Here is a 20,556-nt window from a genome sequence, read left to right on the forward strand (position 1 = left end):
ATATATATTAAATGTATAATTATGTATTATATTGAGTTGACAGCCCTAGTTTAAGTATTTGCAACCATTTTGTACCATGATACAGCCACAGTAGGTTTTTTGGAAGGTCGATGTACGCACACCTGTTACTGCACATCAGTTGAATTCTCTAAAAATGCAGCAAGTTGCTTGGCAATTGTAAACAGTCTACATTTAGGCTAATGAGCTACGTTACTTTCCTCAAGAGGAAACATTAGTGCCTTTAATCATGTAGCTATTGCTACATTTCATGAACGCTAGTGACATCACCAGTTTGTCTTCACAGGCCATTTCTCAGCTTCTCTCCAGCCAGTGGCTCATTTGAGGCAAACCCTCCATTCTGTGAGGAGTTCATGGATGCCATGGTGACACACTTTGAGGTGAGTGACTTTTGATGTCATGCTTTTGTGAACTGCATATGAAGTTCAACTCATTCTGGAGCATTGAGTTTTCTGAAGAGAGTGTGGCATTACTGTCTCAAATGTGTGCTTTTACACTAAATATCACTAAATTTGTCTGGTTTGTGTCCATGTTTCTCAGGAACTCCTGGAACACTCCAGTGAGCCTCTGTCCTTCATCATCTTCGTGCCAGAGTGGCGTGACCCCCCAACTCCAGCTCTGACGCGGATGGAGGCCAGTCGCTTCCGCAGGCACCAGATGAACGTGCCGGCATTTGAGCATGAGTACCGCAGCGGCTCGCAGCACATCTGCAAAAGGTCAGTCGCACACAAGACCAGCATTCTCAGCAGTCAAAAGATTAGTTGTTTTGGCGGTTTTAGTTCCTTGTTTACTGCTAGGAAAAAAAACATTGATCCAGAAACGCTTTTGCAGTAGTTCACACGCCAGTGAATTTACGTGCACTTCTGTCATTCCAAACCCGAATTACTTTATGTGTAACACAAAAGGGGATGTTTAGCAGAACCTCCATGCTGGTCTTTTCAATTAAATAAAAGTGAAGATTCCATTTATGTATATTCAAGAAAGTTTTTGTACTCGTTTTTATCTCCGCCCACTCCATTTTCCGCCATTTCGAATTTTTAAAACCTACTTTTTCGAACTCCTCTTAGGCCGTATGTCCAATTTGCATGAAATTTGGCACATATGATCTAGAGACACTCATGACTAAAACTAGTGGAATTCATGATGATAAACCAAACTGTTCTCTTGCACCGCATCAACGAATTTGACGACGAGCACGCCACAATGGACGTGACGTGTATCTTTGCAACGCTTTAGCGTATTGACATCAAACTTGGTGTATATGTCATCACAAGCATCACCTGAGGGTACCGGCACTGTTTTGGCACGGTGCCACCTAGTGGTCAAGAAATATGAAAATTGCTATTTTTGCTTATAACTTATGAATAGTTTGGCCTAAAATCATGGTCTCTTTAGATTCCTTTTGGATATACCGAGTCGATTAGTACCCGATTTTCCTTTCGGCCATGTTGGCATATCAGCAACTTAGAATTTCAAAATTTGGTATGTGTCATTGGGGCCATGTCCTGAAGGTACTCAAAGTTTGGGTACAGCGCCACCTAGTCGTCAAAAGATACAAAGAAATGCTTCTAACTTTTGATTAATTTGGCCTATTGTAATGAGACTTGTGTTGTTGCCTTCCTTGGGTCATGCCAAATTTGCCATGTTCGGCCATATTTCCTGTCCGCCATTTTGAATTTAATTAAAAATCTACTTATTCGAACTCCTCCTAGACCGTAAGTCCGATTTGCACGAAATTTTGCATGTATCATCTAGAGACACTCATGACAAAAAGTTATGAAATGCTTTTGGATAGACTGAACGATTCTCGTGTAATGTATCAACGAATTTAATGGCAAGATGCCAATAAGGATCTGCGGCTGTATCTCTTGAATGCTTTGGTGTGTTTACATAACTTCATATATGGCATTGTGACGACCTAACAATACCGTCTCAATTTGGTGACAACGCCATCTATAGGTCAAAAGTTAAAAGCATTTGTATAACACTATAAGTAATAAAACGAATATCTTATTTCACCACTCTGCTAAAAATCATCACTGGAATTCTGTATTCAGTCTAAATGTTTGCCATTGGTGTGCTTGGCCCTGTAATTGCTGCTTGCAGCTATATGTGATATCTGTTTCCTCTTTGGATCTCTCAGAGAAGAAATGTACTACAAGGCTATCCATGGAACGGCAGTCATTTTCCTGCAAAATAATGCTGGCTTTGCCAAATGGGAGCCCACCACAGAGAGAATCCAAGAGTTCCTGGCGGCTTATAAGGTCTCCGGGCGTTCTTTACCTTCACCCGGACCCTCTTCCACCAGTACCGGAGACAAAGACTCCAAACCGGGCCAGGAACGCTCCACTAGGAGTCAAGACAACAGCAGTCCTGTTGACAAGACTGCACCGGACACAACAAACATTTAGACCGCGGCGCTGGGCGTGTGGCGATGTGTATGTATGTTCAAGGGAAAGAGTCTATGATTGTATGAGAGGTATAATATTGCGCTGTTGGCTTTCGATTGGCACTGGGCAAATAAATATTTCTGTGAGGAGAAGAAATATCCATATATGTTTGCTTTCTTCCACATCTATTATTTAATGTGTTAGGTTCTTATGTTATCAAAATTGTTGGGTTTTATATCAATGTATTGAAAATTTGTTCACTCTTTTGTTGTTGTCTTTTTAAGAGCTGGTAAATGTAGCTATACAATTATACATTTCTTATTGTTGTTTTGGCCTTTTTAGGGTGAATCTCATGAAAACATCATATAGAACTTGTATACAAAAAACTTGCAGAAAATGAATTTTAGGGCCTTTAAGATTTTTGTATTTTTTTTTTAGACAATTAGGAACATTTCCGCACAACATTTCCTATGTACCGAAATCCGTCTGGGAATGTTTTGCGAGACGACACATTAACAATTTAAAAGAAAAAAAGCTTCACTTTTAGTTTACTCATAATTCCCATTATTTTCAATGCTGATTTTTATTAGATTCTTTTTTACTCTGTTACAGTAAAGTCAGCACACATTAATGCATAAAGGCAGTATAAAAATACTATCATGATGTGTATTTTTTATTAATACCATTTCTTTTTTTCATTACAGTAGTGACAATAAGTTGTCAAAAATAACTTATATTTACATAAAACATATTTATTGCTTAAACAAAATTAATTATTAGGACCTTTAAGATTTTTTACATTGTGGCATTTTTTGTGTGACAATTAAGCACATATAAATGTTATATTTTCTCATTCAATTCTTATTACCGCATTCTGTCTGAACATGTTTTGCAAGATGTTTGACCATTAACACGTTTGTTTTTAAAAAAATTATATATATATATATATATATGTGTGTGTGTGTTACACTTTGAGTTTATTTGTAATTCCCATTATTTTTAATTGTGATTTTCATTAGATAATTGTTTACTGTATTACAGTAAAGTCAGCATACATTAATGCATAATTTAAAGGTGCACTCAGTAATTCGAATCCAATACACTTTTTGTCAAATTCTGCAAATATCTCCTCTCAGTCTGCTAGCTGTCTGTTCTGTGGGTGGGCTGAAAAAAATCTAGTATTTGTACACAGCCCTGGCTCTGTAAATGGGACAAAAACAAAGTGGATCGGACGATCCACACAACACTACTCCAGCCAATCAGCAACGGGGGGTGTTTCTTACGCGTGCACAGGATGGGAGGTGGGGGCAGAACGAGGGGGGAAATTCATTAGAAGAGTGACAGCTGATGCAAACTCCAAGGAGGACAAATGGCTGAGAAACAGACCAAGAGAAAAAGGTCAGATGAATATAAACCAAAAAAGAAGGATTATGATAAGTCAAGGGCGGAGCTTCCAATGGAGCACTGAAGGGAGGAGTGTGTTTGTTTTGGGAGTTGTGTTCGAATATCAACAGTGTTTCTCAGAAATGGCCGAGTGCACCTTTTAAAGGCAGTATAACAAATACTATAATGTTGTGTATTTTTTATTAATACCATTTATTTTTTCATTTAATTTTTTTGTATGTGTGTGTGTGTGTGTGTGTGTGTGTGTGTGTGTGTGTGTATATATATATATATATATATATATATATATATTTACAGTAGTGACAATGTTATTAAAAATAACTAGTATACATAAAACTTATTTATTGCTTAAAATGAATTTTTAGGACCTTTAAGATTTTTGACATTGGCGTTATTGTTTTATTTTTTGACAACTAAGCATATAGAAATTTAATATTTTCCCATGAAATTCTTATTACTGTAATGTGTCTGGACACTTTTGACACTCATGTTTATATAAAAAAAAAAAAAAAAATTAATTCAATGTTTTTGGAGGAATGTGCTTGTCATGAAAATAATGAGAAAAAAAAATTCTTGAAATTTTGCTTCATTTTCTTTAAGCTAATTTATTATAATTTTTTTTTCTTTAAATTCTTTATTTTGTGAAACATGACCCGGACATCTTTTCAACAGGTTTCGTGAGATTCACCCTGTAACGCTGTGCTTTTGTCACTGGCAGGATTATGATGCTGTTAAAGAGTTGACGCACAAATGTCGAGGGTCAGCGACTTGCATATTGTTTTTTTTTTTTTTAGATGATTCGGTGTGAGGAGACGATCAGTGATCAGGCAGCTATGTGTAAAAGCCTTTATTATGACATACATTAGTAGTTAGGGCTTCTTGAAGCATTAGTTGTTTCCTGTTTTACCTATTCGTTTTAGAGAACGGCCATCATGGGGTTCATCAACTTGAGAGTTCATGTTAAGTCGTTTTTTTTTTGTTTTCTTTTAATGATGAAAAATAGATGAAATAATAAAAAGGAAAGTAACAAAATCGGAAAATATTTATAATCTAGTTTCAACCTACCTGCGTAGTCATAGAGTAAAAGGAGGTCATTTTTACTTTTCTTTTTTTTTATATTATACAAAATTCAATAGCAAATTTAAAATGGTTGATCTGTAGGGATTTTATACCTTTATTGCATTCTTTTCTCTACATTACATGCCTGTGTAAACCTTTAAGTCATACTGTGGCATTTTGGGTCACATTAATTGTAGCATTTAGGTCTAGCAAGAGGAAAACGAAAAGTCTCACTTAGTAAACTGAACTGAGATGTGTTTAGCTCAGTTAAAATTTATGGTTATAAAAACATTCTTTCATCATTGATGTTTTATCGAACAAATTGGCTCCTAAAAATGGCATACGCCCCTCATTTTTTCTCCCGCTTGTCTACTTCTCGTTTCAGGTGTTTTACAAGTTGAGAGCGAAGACCATTTTTAAAATTGGTTGTTATTGCCTTGATTTCACGGTTTCATATATGTGAAAAGTGCTTTCAAAGTTGAGTTTTGGTGTTGTATTCTAATCATACAAATTTGTTAACATTTCGAGTGAGATTAAATTGTATCACTGGGCAGCATTTTGAATGTACATTTTAAAAAAGGAAAAAAGAAAAGCAGGTGTCAAACTATTTCTGCTAATCTTCTAGAATTATTAATTTTTTTAATTTTTCACTACAATTGGGCTTTAAATGTTGCAATTAGTTCCAGTACAATGGTGGATTTTTTGCCATGCTTATACGCATGTAGAAATTCGTAATGTATACTATCTCTATATTAAACCCTGTCACTTCTGTCTGTATATAAATATAGATTTTTTTTTTTTTTTTTTTTTTTCCCCTTTGAGCAAAGACTAGGAAATGGCTTTGATATTAAGTTTAAAACCAGTGGTTTGACTCACTCGGCATGCCATTTTAAAAATCACACATTGCTATTAGTTTGAGCATCAGGCACTTGGATTTCTTAATCCTATAGAGTGTTTTCTGTCACCAGCAAAACTGTAGATGTTGTACAAAACGTGGGTATGATGTTTGTTGTTTTTCTACACGGCTATTGAGTTTATTTGAAAAGAAGTCTTTTTCTCCATGCTTTTTTATTTGTTTTAATTTAACCTTTTGGTTCTGAATAACTGCTTATGAATTACAGAATTTATGAAATAGAAGTTGTTTTAAACTAAACCAAAGTGTTATGAAAAGAGGAGGAATATATCTTGTATCTTAAAATAGAATTGTGTACGATTGCATCGGTAATGCATAAGGTGTAACCAGCAAAAACATCCATTTGTCCATAAGTTTATTTTTATAATTATTTTTTTCTTTGTTTTCTTACAAAAATATATCTGGATTTTTTTATTTTGCATGACCTGATATTTTTAGTACAAAAAAAAAGATAAATTGTACAGGTCTGTAATTGTTAAATTAGTTGTAAGCTTTGCCATATTAGGCTTTTACCCGATTTGCATTTATCAGTCATGTTGATTGATTTATATTTGGTCGCCATTGCGTTTGTTTATTCTTATGTCCTCTAAAATGCCATGAATGTCTCCCCTGTTATCTTATTCTGATAAAGACAAAGATTCAGTGAATGTAAATATGTATGTGCTTATATCATTTGTTTCCTCTACCTGTATATTATCAGTGTTGTGGCATTTCTCATCACCTGAAGTGGTATAAAGATTTTCCTCAATAAGAAAAGCTCTCAGTAAAATATTGAAACCATGGAGCATTTTTGCCATTTTTATTATTTGGATTTTTTTTGTAAATCTCTCTACAATATAGCTGATTGGAGGCCGGATCCTGCCTCAAAATAATAGAATAAAAAAGATAATTCTAACTTTTTATCTACCAATTGCAAGAAATAAAATTACGACAAAGTCGCATATAAACTAACAATAGCAAGAAATGGTCTCAATTACGAAAAATAATCAAAACTGCGAGAAAGTCACAATTGCGAAAAATAGTCTCAGTTGCGAAAAATAAAGTCTCAATTACCAGAAATAGTCACAATTGCGATAAATGGTCTCACTTGTAAGAAATAATGTTGCAATTGCAAGAAAGTCACAATTGCGACAGTCACATATAAAGTCTCAATTACCAGAAACCGTCTCAATTGTGAGCTATAAAGTCACAATTGAGAGTCAAAATTGCAAGAAATAACGTAGCAATTGCGAAGTAACAGTCACAATTGTGAGAAATTGTCTCAATTGTGTGAAATAACGTAACAGTTTGTAATTGAAAGTCAAAATTGCAAGAAATTGTCACAATTGCGAAATCATATATGAAGTCACAATAGTGAGAAATTGTTTCAATTGCGAGAAAAAAACAATTGCAAGAAATAACATCGCAATTGCGACAGTCACATATAGTCACAATAGCGAGAAATCGTCTCAATTACGAGCTATAAAGTCACAATGAGAGAGTCAAAATTGCAAGAAATAACGTAGAAATTGCGAAGTAACAGTCACAGTAGTGAGAAATTGTCTCAATTACCAGAAAATAGTCTCAATTGTGAAATAACAGTCACAATAGCTAGAAATAGTCTCAATTATGAGAAATAACGTAACAGTTTGTAATTGAAAGTCAAAATTGCAAGAAATTGTCACAATTGCGAAATCATATATAAAGTCACAATAGCGAGAAATAAAAACAATTGCAAGAAATAACATCGCAATTGCGACAGTCACATATAGTCACAATAGCGAGAAATCGTCTCAATTGCGAGCTATAAAGTCACAATGAGAGAGTCAGAATTGCAAGAAATAACGTAGCAATTGCAAAGTAACGTATAAAGTCACAGTAGCGAGAAATTGTCTCAATTACCAGAAATAGTCTCAATTGCGAAGTAACAGTCACAATAGCTAGAAATAGTCTCAATTATGAGAAATAACATAACAGTTTGTAATTGAAAGTCAAAATTGCAAGAAATAGTCACAACTGCGAAGTCACATATAACATCGCAATTGCAAGAAATGGTCTCAATTGCGAGAAATAAAGTCACAACTGTAAGAAATAACATTTCAATTGCAAGAAATAGTCACAATTGCGAGAAATGATCTCAATTGTGAATTATAATCTCTGATATGGTCGCAATTCCGAGATCAAGACATAATTCCCTTTTTTATTTTATTTTTTTGTTATTATAAATGTTCAGAATTTCCAATAATGAAAATGTCCAACTGCATAATGCTTTGAAAAGATTGTACATTGGCACTAACAAAAATACCAAGGTGTTACCTGGTGAATCTGAAAAATCAATTTTAGGACTATTACGACTTTTTGCTTTGTAACATTATTTTCATTACATTTAGTAGCCTAATGCAATGCAAATAAATATCATTCTCATAACTGTAATGTGAAAAAAGTTAAAATTACAGGTATACATTGTTAGTTTTTATTATACCTTTAATTTAGCCTGACTAATATATATATATATATATATATATATATAAATAAATCATTCAGTGCCATGGTGTTACCACAATCACTGTACCACACTACTGGCAAGTATAGTGAGCCATGTCAAATAATAATAATAATAATTTAAAAAAAAATTCATGTAGAGTGTAAAACTCATAGGAATATGTTAACTGCACATCCATGAGCGACATCTTCAGTGCCACAACAATGATGGCCGCTTGATTCGTGCAAATGACTCAGCCGTGTGGCCACGCCCATAATAAACGTGCGCATGCGTGCTGTCAGTCTCTGACTTTTATTTTGAAATTCGCGACAGAAAGTGCGACTGAAATCTTGCTTACGTCAAAGCAATATTGCAATCTTCAGGAAGTGACAAACAGTTCATCGAGTTCATCCATGTACTTTCACAAACAGTGACTTTTTAAACCACTTGGCCGCATCGAAGAATGTGCCGTTGGACTGACTATTGACTCTGCAGATGTGTAGTAAAAGTTCAAGGGACTGATCTGGATTAACTGCATAGAGTGTCTGTCACAGCGACAGTGTTCTGTAACACTGATCGATCAACATCAGGAATCCCTGGAGCTTCTGATCAAATCTACATTAAGAATATATTGATTGTGAGTGATGGGTGCTCATAGGAGTGAGGGACGAAGAGATTGGCTGCAGCAGGATGTCAATGAGCAGCAGGTGCAGTCAGTGGTGAGTCAAACTCGTGCATCTCAACTAACTGGGTGTATGAAGAAATGGTATTTATTTGTTTACATGTTTTACAAGTTTTTATTTTATTTTCATAGCAATTTTCCACCCTCCCATGTTCATTAATGTACTGTATCTGGATGTTTTACCTTTAAGATTGTATGTAATTCTCATTATTTTCAATGATGCAATACAGTAATAAAAATTATCATGTGTGTAAACAAAATTTTATTATATTAAATACTACCATGATGTGTGTGTGTGTGTGTGTGTGTGTGTGTGTGTGTGTAGTATATATATATATATATATATATATATATATATATATATATATATATATATACTTTCTAAATCATTAACATTATTTTTCGCATTACAGTAAGGAAAATCTGACATAGAATAATAATAAAAAACTTTCAAAATATTATTAAAAAAAATATATAGTTTGTTCATAATTCTTAAAGGTTCAGACTTTAAAGTCCTTTTTTGTACTTGCCCTTATGTTTAGCATACTTCCATTTTTTAAGTGTGACATTTATAATCATATATAATAACCACAGTATGTATGTGTGTGTGTGTGTGTGTGTGTATATATATATATATATATGTCATTTATATGTCATTTATGTTTTGACCCTTTTTTAATACACAATTTATAGCATACAATCATTTGTTTATAAAAAAAATTCAAATAAAATAATGGAAATAAAATTTGGCTTTTTAGTCAATTAATCGAAGAAATAATCGAAGATTACTCTAAATAATCATTAGTTTCAGCACTAGATGCAATACAGTAATGAAAATCATCCTGTCTGGACACAATATTTTTTATATGAAGACATTCATTTACATTTGTGTCATGCTAATTATACAGCTCTGGAATAAATGAAGAGTCCACTGCAAAATTCTCAGTTTCTCTGGATTTACTATTTATAGGTATGTGTTTGAGTAAAATGAAAATTTTTGTTTTATTCTGACAACATTTCTCCCAAATTCCAAATAAAAATATTGTCATTTAGAGCATTTATTTGCAGGAAATGACAACTGGTCAAAATAACAAAAAACATGCAGTGTTTTCAGACCTCGATAATGCAAAGAAAACAAGTTCATATTCATTTATAAACAACACAATACTAATGTTTTAACTTAGGAAGAGTTCAGAAATCAATATTTGGTGGAATAACCCTGATTTTCAATCACAGCTTTCATGCATCTTGGTATGCTCTCTATCAGTCTTTCACATTGCTGTTGGGTGACATTATGCCACTCCTGGTGCAAAAATTCAAGCAGCTCAGCTTTGTTTGATGGCTTGTGGCACCCCCAGATCATCACCGATCCTCCACCTGGTCATCTAATGGTTAGACGGAGACCTGGAGAAGCCTACAAGCCACAGTGTCTCACACCCACTGTGAAATTTGGTGGAGGATCGGTGATGATCTAGGGGGCTTCAGCAAGGCTGGAATCGGGCAGATTCGTCTTTGAGAAGGACGCATGAATCAAGCCACATACAAGATTATCCTGGAAGAAAACTTGCTTCCTTCTGCTCTGACAATGTTCCCCAACTCTGAGGATTGGTTTTTCCAGCAGGACAATGCTCCATACCACACAAACAGGGCAATCAAGGTGTGGATGGAGGACCACCGGATCAAGACCCTGTCATGGCCAGCCCAATCTCCAGACCTGAACCCCATTGAAAACCTCTGGAAACAAGCCATCAGACAAAGCTGAGCTGCTTGAATTTTTGCACCAGGAGTGGCATAATGTCACCCAACAGCAATGTGAAAGACTGATAGAGAGCATGCCAAGATGCATGAAAGCTGTGATTGAAAATCAGAATTATTCCACCAAATATTGATTTCTGAACTCTTCCTAAGTTAAAACATTAGTATTGTGTTGTTTATAAATGAATATGAACTTGTTTTCTTTGCATTATTCAAGGTCTGAAAACACTGCATGTTTTTTGTTATTTTGACCAGTTGACATTTCCTGCAAATAAATGCTCTAAATGACAATATTCTTATTGGGAATTTGGGAGAAATGTTGTCAGTACTTTATAGAATAAAACAAAAATGTTCATTTTACTCAAACACATACCTATAAATAGTAAATCTAGAGAAACTGATAGTTTTGCAGTGGACTCTTAATTTATTCCAGAGCTGTATATGTAAATATTATATAAATATATTTTTCTTTTTCTTTCCAAATCAAGTTGACATGAATGTTTAGGCTGATAACTGTTATCGGAGCCTACATGTTATGGCTAATAACTGATTTGATATTATAAATCTGTAGCGCATTGTTTTATATTTTTTATTTTTATAACAACCATCAAAACATTAAAATATACTGTTGTAAAGATAGATAATTGTTTTGCACTAGAATAATAAATAAACGTTTTAAATATTCTTTTGCGCACCAATATATTATACATATGGGTCATTGACAAATAAGGTTATCTGAGATGATAAAAATAAGAAATCCTTTAAAAATATAGTTTAAAACACATGTATCATACATTTTTGAAAATTATTTATAAAATGTATTATTAAACATCATGTGGTGTGACCATCAGGTAAAAGATATTAACCCTATAACGCTGCCATCAAATTTGATACGCCATTTTCTAAAGCCTGTGCATCTTTAACGTAATCAAAATTTTGCAGAAAATGCTGTTGTCTGCAATCTGCTGGACGTTACCGGACATTTCTTGCTGGAGAAATATTTCTAAGCATTTTCAAAATGCATGCACTCGTTTTTTTATGTAAAATCTTTGCTGATTGTAATAAAGTAAAATTGACAGTAATAATTATGTTACTGATATTTTAAAATGAGTATTTGCTGAATACGTCATAACCTCAATAATGCATATTCATATCATTATTTAGATTTTGTTTGTAAATAATAATGCTGATATCTTTTATTTCTTTTCTAAATTGTTTCAATAGCTGTCAAACCATTCTAACATTAATATGCTGTGCAAGAATGCAGCTGTTGGTTGATGAAATCCACTTCCTGGTTGTTGCGTCTTTTTGTGGCCTTCCAAACAAGAGCATGAAAATGTAATTGTATGTGAACTGTGAAAATGTATTGTTTCTCTGAATGACAGAATCCCTGGAACATTATGATCAAACACAGACATGTGCATCGCAGGGGACGACGCTCACAGATGACTGTCAGGTAAGTCCACACGTGTGTTTTTCAAGCAGGACAAATTTATAATTTTGAATTAGGTGTTTTTAACTACGATGTACTTGCATTAAAAAATATTTGCATTTAATATGATGTATGGGGAAAAAAAATAAAATATATATACATACAGTTGTGCTCAAAAGTTACTGTTGGATAATTGGTAATATATGTACCATTTTTAAAGAAAACATGAGTGAGCAGGCAAAACACATTTCTTTTATTTCTTATGGGATTCATATTCAACTGTAGGTTATAACAGAATGGCACAATCATAAAACAAAACATGGCAACAAAGAAAAAAATGAAATGACCCCTGTTTAAAAGTCTGCATACCCTTAGTTCTTAATACTGTGTATTGCCCCCTTTAGCATCAATGACAGCGTGCACTCTTTTGTAATAGTTGTTTATGAGGCCCCAAATTCTTGCAGGTGGTATAGCTGCCCATTCATCTTGGCAAAATGCCTCCAGGTCATGCAAAGTCTTTGGTCGTCTTGCATGAACCGCAGGTTTGAGATCTCCCCAGAGTGGCTCAATGATATTAAGGTCAGGAGACTGTGATGGCCACCCCAGAACCTTCACCTTTTTCTGCTGTAACCACTGGAGGGTCAACTTGGCCTTGTGCTTAGGGTCATTGTCATGCTGGAAAGTCCAAGAGCGTCCCATGCGCAGCTTTCGTACAGAAGAATGCAAATTGTCTGCCAGTATTTACTGATAACATGCTGCATTCATCTTGCCATCAATTTTCACAAGATTCCCCGTGCCTTTAGAGCTCACACACCCCCAAAACATCAGTGAGCCACCACCATGCTTCACAGTGGGGATGGTATTCTTTTCACTATAGACCTTGTTGACCCCTCTCCAAACATAGCGCTTATGGTTGTGACCATAAAGCTCTATTTTGGTCTCATCACTCCAAATTACAGTGCCAGATTTGTGAGGCGTGTCAAGGTGTTGTCGGGCATATTGTAACTGGGCTTTTTTGTGGCATTGGCGCATAAAGGCTTCTTTCTGGCAACTCGACCATGCAGCTCATTTTTGTTCAATTATCGTCGTATTGTGCTCCTTGAAACAACCACACCGTCTTTTTCCAGAGCAGACTGTATTTCTCCTGAGGTTACCTGTGGGTTTTTCTTTGTATCCCGAACAATTCTTCTGGCAGTTGTGGCTGAAATCTTTCTTGGTCTACCTGACCTTGGCTTGGTATCAAGAGATCCCTGAATTTTCCACTTCTTAATAAGTGATTGAACAGTACTGACTGGCATTTTCAAGGCTTTGGATATCTTTTTATATCCTTTTCCATCTTTATAAAGTTCCATTACCTTGTTACGCAGGTCTTTTGACAGTTCTTTTCTGCTCCCCATGGCTCAGTATCTAGACTGCTCAGTGCATCCATGTGAGAGCTAACAAACTCATTGACTATTTATACACAGACACTAATTGCAATTTAAAAAGCCACAGGTGTGGGAAATTAACCTTTAATTGCCATTTAAACCTGTGTGTGTCACCTTGTGTGTCTGTAACAAGGCCAAACATTCAAGGGTGTGTAAACTTTTGATCAGGGCCATTTGGGTGATTTCTGTTATCATTATGATTTAAAAAGGAGCCAAACAACTATGTGATAATAAATGGCTTCATATGATCACTATCCTTAAATAAAATACTTTTTGCATGATCAGTTATATTTTCAAAATCAATGCCAAAATTTCACAATTTCTGCCAGGGTATGCAAACTTTTGAGCACAACTGTGTGTGTGTGTGTGTGTGTGTGTGTGTGCATATATATATATATATATATGTGTATATATATATATATGTGTATGTATATATATATATATATATATATATATATATATATATATGTATATGTGTATGTGTATATATATATATATATATATATATATATGTATATATATATATATATATATATATATATGTGTATATATATATATATATATATATATGTGTGTATATATATATATATATATATATATATATATATATGTATATATATATATATATATATATATATATATATATATATATATATATGTATATACACACACACAACATATGTGCATATATTTGTTTAAAGTTTATTATGTCAACTTTCAGAAGTTCACCTTAAAGACACAGAACGGCTATTCTGATTTTATGTGGTGTTTAATATGCTGTCACTGTCGTTGTTTGTAGTTATACAGATCCTGTCATTTCCATGGATCTTTTGCGGTCGGTACTGCAGCCCAGCTTCAATGAAGACATCCTTGCGGTGTTCAGAAAATATATGAAGGTGAGTGAAAGATCACATTTAATACCTGTAACTGTGGTTAATTTGCTCTGATCTTGTCTGAAGATCGATTTTTTTCATCTGTTTGTGGCTCAGTTTTTTGAGAAGGCAGCCAGCAATGTGAAAGAGAACGTTGGCGGGGACGTCCAGCCAGATCAGCTGATCAGAGATGCTTGCCGAAACTGCCTGGAACATGTAAAACACAATATGGTTTATACAAATAAGTACACTGAAAATGTGTGGCAAATTAAGCGATTTTAAAAACTTCTATTTCAGGCAAAGCAGCTTTTTCCTGATACTGAGAAAACTGCTCACAAACCTAGTAGTAATGACCCCACAGTGAAGGTACATTTTATTCAGTGTTTGTCTGAAAAACTACAAATATATCTGGTAAGAGATGTTTTTTGTGTTCTACTCTATATTATTGCAGTACTAATAGTTTTTTTCTTTTTCACAGCGTTCACGACAGCCAGATGACAACTCTGGCCAGAGAGACAGTCCCGTACCTAAAAAGGTGACTTGCGAACTGTTTGATCCTGAATGCTATAAAATATCAATGTTTAGATGTGTATGTAATAGATAATATATCATGACATGGGGGTCATTGTTTTATATTAAGGATCAACACTGCCAATTTGAACATGCAGTAATCTGAATATACTATTTGAATGTACATTTTGTACATTAAAATAGTTTGATATATCTGGTACAAAACTCAAAAAGTTGACCTTTGTCATTTTAACAAGTAGATGTTGCAAAAATTGTGCATATTTTGTATTTTATGATATTTTTTTTTGATTATTTATTTATTTTTTCCTTTTCTTCCAGTTTGGAATGCCCAATTTCCACTACTTAGTAGGTCCTCGTGGCGGCGCTGTTACTCACCTCAATCCGGGTGGTGGAGGACAAGTCTCAGTTGCCTCCACTTCTGAGACCGTCAATCCGTGCATCTTATCACGTGGCTTGTTGTGCACGACACCGCGGAGACTCGCAGCATGTGGAGGCTCATGCTACTCTCCGCGATCCATGCACAACTCACCACGCCCCATTGAGAGCGAGAACCACTAATCGCGACCACAAGGAGGTTACCCCATGTGACTCTATCCTCCCTAGCAACCGGGCCAATTTGTTTGCTTAGGAGACATGGCTGGAGTCACTCAGCACACCCTGGATTCGAACTCATGACTCCAGGGGTGGTAGTCAGCATCAATACTCGCTGAGCTACCCAGGCCCTAAAAATTTAGCATATAAAAGGAATGTTTTGTATTCAATACAAGTTAAACTCAACCAACAGCATTTTGTGGCATAATGTTGATTACCACAAAAAAATCATTTCAACTAGACTCTTATTTTAAAAAAACTCACCTGTTAGTGAGGCACTTACAATGGAAGTCAATGGGGCCAGTCCACAAACACTAAAATACAGTTTCAAAAGAATAGCCACACAATGTAAACATTATACATGTTAACATGATTTTAGTGTGATAAAATTGCTTACCTTATCAGAGTAAAGTTAGAACCGATATTACATTTAGTTTTGTCATGATGAGGTAGTGTGGGTAAATTCTTTAATTCTGGATATAACTTTACACAGATCAGGTTAGTAAGCAATTGTATCATACTAAACTCATTTTAACATGTATAGTGTTTACATCATGTGGCTATACTATGTATTTTAATGTTTATGGACTGGCCCCAGTGACTTCCATTGTAAGTGTCTTACTGTAATCGGGAGGAGTCAAAGTTCTTTTTTTTTTTTTTGTGGTAATCAATATTATGCTACTAAAGCTGTGGATTATTTATCGAACCCAGGACATTCCTTTAAAATCACAATATTTGCTTTCCACATTACTGTAATTATCTTAAAAGAGATGTATTTACCAGGTTTCTACTCCTTAAAATGAGGCCTCATACATAGAAATTAACAAATACTTGAATAAATATATAAATACGGGGGCCTAGGTAGCTCAGCAAGTAAAGACGCTGACTACCACACCTGGAGTCGCAAGTTCGAATCCAGGGCGTGCTGAGTAACTCCAGTCAGGCTTCCTAAGCAACCGATTGGCCCGGTTGGTAGGGTTGGTATAGTCATGTTGGGTTAACTTCCTCGTGGTCGCTATAATGTGGTTCTCGCTCTCGGTGGGGCGCGTGGTGAGTTGTGCGTGGATGCCGTGGAGAATAGGGTGAAGCCTCTACATGCGCTAGGTCTCCACGGTAACGCGCTCAACAAGCCATGTGATAAGATGCGCAGATTGACGGTCTCAGACACAGAGGCAACTGAGATTCGCCCTCCGCCACCCGGATTGAGGTGAGTCACTATGCCACCATGAGGACTTAGAGCGAATTGGGCATTCCAAATTGGGGAGAAGAAAAAGAAGAAAAGAAGAAATATATAAATACGACATCATCTGTTTCTAGAGAAAGGGTCGCCCCCCTGCTCAAGTTGTATCATATGACAGAGCGGTCCCGTACAGCACTCCGTAAGTTTTCTTGCGTTTCCACATATTTAAGATTCTAGTTTTAAGGTTTTGAAATTTGCAAAACCTTTTTTCTGCAGAGCTAAACCTAAAACATTGGAGCCAATAAAGCGAGAAGGTCCCAAGGTAATGATCATGTGCCTTTGACTTATTTATTAATACTGAAGTTTCGACATGATGGTTTTATGGATTTTGCCTTTTAATATGTCTGTTAATGTGTGTATAGTGGGACCCATCTAGGTTGACAGAGAACAGCACATTTGTTCTAGGATCCAGGGCAAATAAGTAAGTAATTGCTGTCAGTCATTTTCACAATAAATGAAAAGACCATTATCAAGGTGCACAAAGTACTTTTTTGCGCATTTTTATATGTGCAAGAAATGGAAACTATTTTTTAAAAATATGTGTACAATGGCGTAAACTTGCATGACTCTACTCACTTTATCTTGTTGCACCTTTAAACAACGGTTGATTTAAAGTTTCGTTTTATTGGTGCGATCACGTCATGTCGGAATGATCTTATTTAGAAGTTGAGCGTGCACGAACGCCACTACAAAGTAGCAATTTCGAGTCCCGACTTTCCGAGTTGGGGGTGTGTCAGTTTAATAATCACAGCGGAAGCAAATTATTATTGGTAATAATTTTGTTTTACTAGAGAATTTTGACTGTGCAGTTTAGTTTGTATGCATTTTTTGTACTGTTAATAAGAATAACGATAAAACCTACCAGAAGAGTCATTTAGCTGGTTAATGCAGCGACAAGGGTTGCAACAAATAATTAAGGTTACGTCCACATTTATCTGGATACATATGAAAACAGCATTTTCGTTTTCGAAACACTGCCCACACTGCCGTTTTCAAGCGTTTGCAAAAGGTGCTCGTCCACACTAAAACATGAAAACTCTTTAATCCCCTTACTGTGCATGCGAAAAATCGGCATTCCATGTATGATCTGAAATACAGTTGCCTGCGTGTTCCGTCACTGGACAGCAATTGCGAGTTAACTTCCCCTCGCCTTTGCAGGAATGCAATGTGAAGGTTGTACAAAGTAACATTTACAACAACGCTATCAAAGCGGATAACATGCACAATAACACTGCTACAACATGGGCCGCCATCCTGATTGTTTTGGTTTGAATGGATCACACGACAACAAAAACGTAATCGTTTTTGAATATCTCAGTTTTCCCTGTCCACAGTACAACGTAAAGACGGTATTTTCAAATGTTTCCAGTTAGGAGAGCGTTTTCGAAGAGCACTGTTTTTGCTGTCAAAAACGCCGCCTCAGTGTGAACGGAAGGCCAAAACATAGAGAAAAAGAGGCGTTTTTCAAACGAAAATTTATTAGTGTGGACGTGGCCTTAATGTGGCCGCACAATAAAATATTGAGATAAAGCATTAACTACACACCTAATGCATGGCTTTGCTCTTCATTTTGTTGCATTGGTGCTAATAAAAAGTCAAAATGGGGTCCATTCTTTCCGAATGGGTTTCCGAACTTGAACGGATATCATATCGTATTTACGATTTCCGACATTATAAGTACAAACTTCCCATAATGACTTGAATGCACCATTCGTTTTTGCTATTCGTTCAGTTAATACTGGTAGTGGATATCATTTCAGGGCTTTGGGAATGGGCGGTACAAGAGGAAGAATCTATATCAAACATGCAGAGCTCTTTAAGGTATGTTTCGCCATCCAAGTGCTAATTATGCTGTTTCTGTGTTCATGGGGTGGTAATAGTGATATATTTTTATGTCTCAGTATGCAGCTGATGCTCAGGACAAACACTGGCTTTCAGAGAGACAGCACATGAGAGCCACAGGCGGAAAGATGGTGAGGAAACTAAGTGCCGAAACATACTCTACGCAAGACGTGTCTTGCAACGCAAGCTCGATTTCATGCGTTGTTGCATTCTGAAATGTGAGACCGCAATTCATAACAGGCGTTGCATTCTCAATGTTGCCACAAGGGGCGGTCTGACGAGATTAGTGACGGTAACTCTATCACCTCCTTGAGTACCAAAGTTGGTTTCCGCCACGGTAACGCAAGAACCCACGTTAAACATGTTCAACTGGACCACGCGTTGGAAGTGCACGCATCTGCATTTACGTACTTGTGTAGAGTATGTTTCGGCCTTAAGCATGTGTTTTTCCACAGTATTTTTATTAAAGAGATAGTGAAAGCTATGAAAACCCATAATATTCTACTGGGCGATAAATAAAGATTCTTCTTTTTTCCCCCCTGTCAGGCTTATCTGCTTATAGAAGAAGATATTCAAGATCTTGCCCGAAGTGAAGACTACAAGTTAATAAACACATTTTCTTACTAAATCAAACCACATGCAAGATAAATAAATGAGCCATAATGGTAAAGCATGCATACATCATTATTGTTGTCTCTAAATTCTAGGGACTGTCCTGACTTGAAGCTGGATGAACTGAAACCATTTCTAGTGCCCATATGGATGGTGGAGAAGATGCAGAAGACAATGGAATCGCAGAAATCGGAAAATGACCTCGCCGTTTGATGCCGACCTCGTCTGGAAAGTCATTGGACCCCTTGACTGTTATCTGCTTAAGATAATTGTAACTGTTTGTTGTTTATTTGTTTTTATATGCTGAATGCGATCTTCACATTAGACCCAGGCAGCATTATGATCAAACTGTCCAGAAATGGTTGTGTTGGAGGTTTAAATACTCCAATCCAAATTTTACGTCATAAACTTGTATTCACATGGTCCAAAGTGGTAAACAATTTGAATTCCTGTTTTCTTGGTCAAACATAAGTGTGCTTTTTTTGTGTCATGAATTTAAAAGACTTGAATATCTAATGAGGCACAGATAGAGCCTGAATTACTTTTTGTCTGCTGTGGTTATTAGAAATTTTTTGTTTTTTTTTCCTTTAGAATTTACCATATTGTTGTTTTCCTTAATTTTTTAAGTGCATATGATACTGTGTAGCCAGGATGACTTGAATTGCAAAATATGAATTTTGTTAGCCATGTCTGCTTTAAAAGGGAATTTATTTAGTCATAATTGTTTTTTTTTTTGTTTTCTTCTGTAATTTCTCTTTTCTGAAATGTATTCTGCTTTGTTCTAAAAAAAAAAAAAAAAAAAAAATGATAAAGCTACTTCCTCAAGCAGCAGAGCTATACAACGCACCGTTTCTTTTTTCTTTTTTTTTTTTTTTTAACCATACAGTATGTTATCATTTGTCATAAATGTAAAGAAAAAAAAAAAAAAAGATACATTTGAACATAAATCTATTTTAAATTATATTTTCTAAATAAATTCCATGGCTGTTACACTCACTCACTGACTGTTATATCATTGAAAATATTGCATTTTTGTCAGTGGCTGTAGATGCATTTACCATTAGACGGTTTTCTGGAACATCGTGTTTTTAAATGACTATTACTCATTGATTTCCTCTATATAAAAAAAAAAAAAAAACTACTAAAACCTACAGAAGACGTGTGGCGTTGACTGAAATTAGTCAACGGTTATAGACACGCCTATCCGGTTTTATCGACCAATCAAATCAAAGTGTTTGTATCATGCGTCAGTTCTCATTGGCTGCTATGCTATAGCTGTCTTCGTAATCTGTGCTTGTGATTGGTTGGAAGGGTAAGTAGGCGGTGA

At 35.4% G+C, this 20,556-nt stretch overlaps 2 protein-coding genes across 4 annotated transcripts in view; both read left to right on the forward strand.

The window, feature by feature from the left end:
• The window catches only part of LOC127446007 (mRNA (2'-O-methyladenosine-N(6)-)-methyltransferase), a 35,158-nt gene extending 28,595 nt beyond the window's left edge, over nucleotides 1-6,563 (forward strand). For all 3 annotated transcript variants that reach the window (XM_051706594.1, XM_051706596.1, XM_051706595.1), the window contains exons 14-16: nucleotides 305-398; nucleotides 559-734; nucleotides 2,162-6,563. In XM_051706594.1, coding sequence (XP_051562554.1) covers nucleotides 305-398; nucleotides 559-734; nucleotides 2,162-2,429 — 538 coding nt within the window. In that variant the 3' untranslated portion in view covers nucleotides 2,430-6,563. The remainder of the gene's footprint in view (nucleotides 1-304; nucleotides 399-558; nucleotides 735-2,161) is intronic.
• Nucleotides 6,564-8,613: 2,050 nt separating this feature from the next.
• On the forward strand, nucleotides 8,614-20,376 carry LOC127446024 (deoxynucleotidyltransferase terminal-interacting protein 1-like). The gene is made up of 13 exons (XM_051706630.1): nucleotides 8,614-8,964; nucleotides 12,068-12,138; nucleotides 14,341-14,437; nucleotides 14,531-14,629; nucleotides 14,711-14,779; nucleotides 14,892-14,948; nucleotides 16,853-16,914; nucleotides 16,992-17,037; nucleotides 17,138-17,196; nucleotides 18,536-18,596; nucleotides 18,677-18,748; nucleotides 19,164-19,219; nucleotides 19,325-20,376. The coding sequence occupies exons 1-13, from the start codon at nucleotides 8,890-8,892 to the stop codon at nucleotides 19,440-19,442; spliced, it is 942 nt and encodes a 313-aa protein (XP_051562590.1). The 5' UTR covers nucleotides 8,614-8,889; the 3' UTR covers nucleotides 19,443-20,376.
• The last annotated feature ends 180 nt before the right edge of the window (nucleotides 20,377-20,556 follow it).

Source organism: Myxocyprinus asiaticus, chromosome 9 (assembly GCF_019703515.2).
Source record: "Myxocyprinus asiaticus isolate MX2 ecotype Aquarium Trade chromosome 9, UBuf_Myxa_2, whole genome shotgun sequence".
Taxonomy (NCBI): domain Eukaryota; kingdom Metazoa; phylum Chordata; class Actinopteri; order Cypriniformes; family Catostomidae; genus Myxocyprinus; species Myxocyprinus asiaticus.

Bases quoted from the DNA above. Each gene is read 5' to 3' on its own strand.
- LOC127446024 (XM_051706630.1), top strand. From the start codon at position 8,890: ATGGGTGCTCATAGGAGTGAGGGACGAAGAGATTGGCTGCAGCAGGAT. The intron at 14,438-14,530 runs GTGAGTGAAAGA...TTTGTGGCTCAG, and splicing joins TGTTCAGAAAATATATGAAG to TTTTTTGAGAAGGCAGCCAG. The intron at 16,915-16,991 runs GTAAGTTTTCTT...TTTTTTCTGCAG, and splicing joins GCGGTCCCGTACAGCACTCC to AGCTAAACCTAAAACATTGG.